This window comes from Echinops telfairi, unplaced genomic scaffold (genome assembly GCF_000313985.2).
Source record: "Echinops telfairi isolate 266 unplaced genomic scaffold, ASM31398v2 ScPeMD7_7469;HRSCAF=8507_0, whole genome shotgun sequence".
Classification (NCBI taxonomy): domain Eukaryota; kingdom Metazoa; phylum Chordata; class Mammalia; order Afrosoricida; family Tenrecidae; genus Echinops; species Echinops telfairi.
This window is the reverse complement of record NW_022111372.1, coordinates 51016312-51022849: the sequence shown is the minus strand read 5'-3', so window position 1 is coordinate 51022849 and position 6538 is coordinate 51016312. Positions and strand designations below refer to the sequence as shown.

General features: G+C 44.0%; 1 protein-coding gene and 1 pseudogene across 3 annotated transcripts in view; one reads left to right on the top strand and one right to left on the bottom strand.

Annotated features, from left to right (window-relative positions):
* The window catches only part of FAF2 (Fas associated factor family member 2), a 76156-nt gene that overhangs the window by 41100 nt on the left and 28518 nt on the right, over positions 1-6538 (top strand). For all 3 annotated transcript variants that reach the window (XM_004696809.2, XM_045284663.1, XM_045284664.1), the window contains exon 2: positions 3809-3877. In XM_004696809.2, the coding sequence (XP_004696866.1) occupies positions 3809-3877 (69 nt within the window). The remainder of the gene's footprint in view (positions 1-3808; positions 3878-6538) is intronic.
* On the bottom strand, positions 337-1061 carry LOC101641667 (annotated as a pseudogene).

The window sequence follows — 6538 nt, the reverse complement described above, 5'->3', positions numbered from 1 at the left end:
GTGTGTGTGTGTGTGTGTGTGTGTGTCCCTTTCAATCTGGCCAGTCTGGCCTCTCCACCACAGACAGTTTCTTCATTCCTAGGCCTCGGCCTGCATCCCAGTCAGGGTTTTCAGGGAGTGTGAACATGACGTTACAGTGAGGCTGCTTCAGAGTTTGGCCCATGTGTCCATCCAGACTCCAGGTGGAGTATGTGGCTCGCCTCCAGGGCAGAGGGGGGTGGTAGGGCCAGACTCTGCCCAGGCAGTCCTCACCGTTGGACAAAGGATCAGATGGCATCCCAATGGCTCACCCTCCCTCTCCCCTCCACCCCAATTCAGGTGGAGGGGAAGCAGCTGTCACCAGAGCCTATGTTGGTGAACGTTTAGACTCAGCACAGAACGAACATCAGTGGTGAACCTGAGGGTATCTAGCATTGGGAGCAGGTTGAGAAGAGCCGTGTCACTGAGATCACTGAACCAGGACTTGATGGGAATGGCATTGTCTGGATGGCTCTTGTAAGCCCCTGGGGAGTTTCAGATCACAATGCTGGAGAGGTCACTGTGGACCACAAGAGGTCCTTAATGTAGCTGCCCAGCTCCAAAGTGCAGTGCTGTCTATAGTACCTCCTCTTGAGAATGCTTCTGCTGTTGTCCAGTGTGTCTGCCACAGCAGAGCCATAAATTTTCATGCGTGGTGTGAACACCACTAGCTCATACCATTGGCTCATCACTTCTAAGAAGAAATCCACGTGAGGCCTCTTATGTATGAAAAACTGGACAGGATGTTTGTGTATTACCACCTTGAGGGTGAAGTCAAGAGGTGGTCCATGGTGGACTGTGGGCCTCACAACCCTGTCATGGTGTGAGTGAATAAGTGTCCCATCCAGATATAGTACCAGGATCTTCATTTTCACTTGGCCTAGCCGATTCCGGGACCAGGGATAAAGGAAGGATGTCATATCAGTGTGATACTGTATTACCGTGCAGTTCTGCCTCTGCAAAAACTAAATGAAGAAGCTCCAGAGCTTGGCGGCAAAGGCTGCGAACGTGCACAGCCCCAGCAGACGCTGAGTCCGCATCATCCCAATGACCCCTGCATTGCAGGCCCCGGGGCCCCTGAGGCCCAGCTCCGGCAGCAGCCCCCCCCCCCTCCCAGGCCACCAAAGAGGCTGCAGAGAGCAACACAGAACGGGCAGTTCAGAAAGCCACTTCCGATGAGGGGAAAGCCCAGTTGAATGCGTTGGGGGACCACATGGATGGGGAGTGACACCCACAGCTTCACGGAGGTTGTAGGCTGAGACAGGTTGGCCTAGGATAGGGTCCTCCAAGACCAGAAGGGAAGGGGATGGAGAATTGGGGGAGGGGGCCAGGGAGACAGGAGGGAGGGAAAAGGGCTCCATGAGTTTTTTAAGGCCCCTTCACATAGTAATATTATTTGAAAATTTTTTGATGCTTTAATCTTTTTTTAAATCGATCAACAAAGTTTATATACTACTTGCATAGTATTTTAAAAACCAAACAATTGTATACCTAAAGAATACAACCAAATTTAATGCATATAATTCTTATATGATAGACATTTGTTGAGTGAAAGGAAGGTTTGTGTTGGACCGTGAAGGAAAGTTCAGATTTAGCTGTGTAGAGTAAGCATGAGAGGTACACGTGAATGGTTAGATTTATTGATTATTGTGTACCCAAAGGGAAATTTTCAGACTATAATGTTAGAAAGATAGCTTACGACCACATGATAGAAACACTTGAATACCATGCTAGGAATTTTAGGCTTTGTTCTCCAGACAGCTGAAAGGCAGAAACACAGTACAATAAATGGAAAAGAAGGGCCAGACAGAAGGCTAGAAATTATTTTGGCAATTGAATTGCCAAAAATGGCTGAAGGTGTGAATAAAGATAGATATGGAAATATAGTTACTGATTTACAATAGAAAATTAATTGGAACTTGATGGCTAGTGAAATGTGGAATTCAAGGAAGAGATGACTCAAAGAGGCTGGAGTTTCAGATGTCACCTTTAACGGCATATTTTGGAGAATGGCAGTGATATTAATTAGAAACAGTGATTTTAGGTGGTAAATTTGAGGTAATGGTGGCACTGGTGGCTATGTATCAGAATCATCTTTCCAGCAGTAGGCTGTCTCCGTGTTCTGGGGTTGGTAGGACACCTAGATAAAAACAGTGAGTGTGTTGCTACTTCCAAAATGATGGAAGCTCCACAGATTCAGGATAGAGTTATCTTCACAGAAAAGGAGGTTGAAACCTGGGGATTCAAAGCCTTTGCCAGGAAAAGAGTTGGAGAGAAACAAAAGCAAGCCACACCCTACTGAGGTTCCTCCTTTAGAGGGATGCCGGGCGAGGAGCCAGAGAAAGAGTTTGGGTTAGAGACAAAATGAAACCAAGAACAACCCAAGGAGAGGGGGGGGCGGGGGGCGGGGATACTTAGGGAACTACTTGAATTCCCAGCTCTTTTTAGTAAGGTTTATGTATAACTTACTTATAAAGTAAGTTATACACCAATAAATAAAATGACATAAGTTGATTAAAGGTATTATAACACACACACCCCACCCCCAGGAAATCTGAATTATATCATTACATATTACAAATAGATAGTTCGTTAGTTTTAAAGAATATTTTTATGGGCCAGAGAAATTGAAGCATGATTTTTAAAAAAAATCATTTTATTGGGGGCTTTTGCAGCTCTTTATCACAATCCATACATCCATTCATTGTATCAAGCACATTTGTACATATATTGACATTATCATTTTCAAAGCTTCTCACTTTCCCTTCCCTCACCCTTCCTCATGAACCCTTGATAATTTATTTGTAAAAATTTTCTCCTCGTCTTAACACCAATGCAGTCTCCCTTTACCCACTTTTCTGTTGCCCATCCCCCTAGGAAGGGGTTATATGTAGATCATTGTGATCAATTCCCCCTTCTGCCGGCCACCTTTCCCTCCCCCTCCTGGTATCTCTATTCTCATTATTGGTCCTGAGGGGTTTATCTATCCTGGATCCCCTGTGTTGCAAGCTCTTATCTGTAGCAGTGTACATATGCCCTGGTCTAGCCAGATTTGTAGGGTAGACTTGAGATCATGGTAGTGGGGTGGGGTGGGGTGGGGGAAGCATTAAAGAATTGGAGGAAAGTGGTATGTTTTGTCAGTGCTATACTGCACCCTGACTGGCTCATCTCTTTGTGACCCTTCTGTGAGGGGATTTTTAATTGTCTACACATGGGCTTTGGGTCCCCACTTCGCAGTCCCTCTCATTCACATTGATAGGATTTTTTGTTGTGGGTCTTTGAATACCTGTTACCTTATCCCATTGATCCCTCATGATCACCCAGGCTGGTGTGCTTCTTCCATGTGGGCTTTGTTTATCTCAGCTAGATGGCTGCTTGTTTATCTTCGCGCCTTTAAGACCCCAGATGCTATATCTTGTAATAGCCAGGTACCATCAGCTTTCTTCACCACATTTGCTTATGCACCCATTTGTCTTCAGTGATTGTGTCGGGAAGGTGAGGATCACAAAAGAAGCATGAGTTTTTTTAAAAAGTGATTAGTGGTTGTCTTAATTGAAAGCCCTGAGATTGTCAGAGGAAAGGCATTTTTTACTTGTTAATTCTGTATGAATTAACGTCTATACAGCTAAGTAGGCAAATTCTAAATCAGTGCATTTTACTGTAACATCTACCTTCAGCACTTACATATTTTCTTAATAGTATTGAAGAGTATTTTATTAGAATGAAAGGACTCACAAATATATTTTTTGTTTTTACCCTCAGTAATTTTTGTTGTTATTCTTTCTTTCAGGATCTGACTGGCATAGAGTCTATGGATCAATGTCGCCATACTTTGGAACAGCATAACTGGAACATAGAGGTATCTGATAGAATTCATTTTGAGCTTATTCATTTCCTTGATCTGGTAAAGAAGCAAAAGTCAAACCTTTTTTTACAGCAGCAATCTTTGCCTTCGATAGAGTACCCCATTCCCTAAATTACAATGGTTTCATTTTTATAAAATCAAGATATAGTAAAGGTGATGGATATAATCAACAGTTATAAAATTATAGAAAAGATTAAGTTGACCAAATTCCTTAAGAGAGTCCTTGTCCTCTTTGTTTTTTCTTGGCTCTTTGGAAAAAATATGGAGCTTTATGTAGGTGCCCTAGTGGTCTAGTGGTTATTCATTAGGCTCTGATATGCAAAGTCAACAGTTTGAAACCACCAGACACTCCGAGGGAGAAAGACACGGCTTTCTATTCCCATAAAGAGTAGCAGTCTGGGAAACCCATAGAGGCACTTCTACCTGGTCCTATAGGGGCACTATGAGGCAGTGGCTCGATGGCAGTGAACTTGGTTTTAAGTTTTATATATTATATTTATAACCAGATACCTTAATGTGAATCTCTATACTGCATATTTTAGAGTCTATTCTATTGGGCTTTTATAGAGTCATTACTTCTACAAATCATGATATATATATTGCCCTTTTTTGTTCCTCAAACTTTTAAAGTCCATATTAATGAGTTTTCTAACATTAACTCTTTTGGATTCTGAAAATAAACTTTTTACCAAGGTTGAATGTTCAGTTCCATTCTTATTCTTCTTATTCCCCATATGTGCAGAGTAGAAGTACTCTATAGGGTTTTCTAAAGCAGATCACCAGATCTGCCTTCTGAGGGGTTCTGGGTGAGCTCAAACTGCAGTCTTTTAGTGAAGAGTCAAGTACTTGACTGTGTGAGCTATCCAGGGACTAATGAATTTCTCAAAATGTCCTCTCAAGTGGTGCTTTTCAATTATTTGGGTGTTTTTTAGCTATTAGTTTTAGGCTGTTAATATACCAATAAACAAGACCAAGTCACTTCTCCAATGAAACTTAATTCAAGTTTAGGGAAAACAAAATAAACAGGTAATTTCATTTTGTGATACAGGCAGTCCCTTTAGTATTAATAAGTTGTGTTACTAGGTATAGTGCAGTGAATTATTTAATATTCTTCTTCTAGCTTTAGTCTTTGATACTTCCACCAAATGACTACTTTCTAATGGATCTGGCAAGAGACGGTGGGAAAGATACTGTTAGGATTCCATTGTGAGTGATTGTTAACCGGGTTAACTGTGATTGTCATAGTGCTGGATAGATAATGAGCCATCAAAAAAAAAAAAAAGGAAAGAAAATGAGCCTTCTAGGAAGCAAGAAGTGGCAATCTCACTACCACCAAGAGAGAAGAGCCAGGAGTGGAGTGTGCTTCTTTGGAGCCTAAGATCCTTGCACATTGAGCCTCCTAGGTACTAGGACAGAAAGCTGTGTCACCAGAGGAGTGGCAGAGACAGAGTGGTGGGCTTCCTGGCCCACGGAATGAGGAAAGCTGAGTGCCTTTGGTAAGGAGGCTTGCTTGTGGAGTGGGGTATATCCAGGCACTTAACTGGGGAAGCTAGAGCTGAGTACCTTTAGGCTGAGGCTTATGATAGTGTGTGTGTGAGTCTGGGTACTTTAGAGAAACAAATCCACAGAAACTCATGTATAGGGGAGAGTTTTATATAAAGGTTAAGTGCACATCAAGAAAACATCCCAACCCAGTGCTGCCCAAGCCCACAATTCCAACATTAGCCCATTTGTCCAACACCAATCCACAAAGTCCTCCTCCATCTCACAAAACACACACTATGACGCTGACTGCAGGAGGAAAGCCAAATCTGAACGTGTAAGCATCTCAGCGCTGGCAGGGGTCTCCATACGGCTGTTCCAGTACCCAGGGCTGCATTGCGGTAGTTCCATGCGGCTTTTCCTTGGGGATGTCTTGCAGAAAGTGAGCCTTGCCAGCTGAGGCAGGGAACTGGCTAAGGCAGCTGCACCCTGGTCCAATCATCACAAAGCAAGAGACCTGAGAGCTAGAAAGGCAAGGCTCACTGAGCCATTTAGCTCTCCCCCCTTCAATTAACCCCAAGTGTGTTCATCGGCCAGGCTGGCAAAATAAACTTTAACTATCTCAGTGTGACATGCCGTTTGAACATTTATGGGTCCATGATGCCAGAGGAAGATAGAGGTCAAGGAGCTGTGTGGCTGAGAGGCCAAGGGCCAGAGAAAGTTGTGCCTGCATGTATGGCAGAAAAGAGGCTATTCTGAATGGCCCTTTCCGCCTGCTCCCCCCAGCGCTGCTCCGACCGCACCGCGTTCACTCAGAGCTCCGGGCTCCTCCTAAGCTAGCGCCACTGCTGTCTCCCTTCAGCCGCTATCACGATCATCTACCGGGACCTTGTCAGCCATGATGAGATGTTCTCCGACATCTACAAGATCTGGGAGATCGCAGACGGGCTGTGCCTGGAAGTGGAGGGGAAGATGGTCAGTAGGACCGAAGGTAACATCGATGACTCCCTCACTGGTGATAACGCCTCAGCTGAAGGCCCCGATGGCGATGGGACAGAAAGCACCGTGGTCACTGGTGTTGATATTGTCATGAACCATCACTTGCAGGAAACCAGCTTCACAAAAGAAGCCTACAAGAAGGACATCAAAGACTACATGAAATCAATCAAAGGC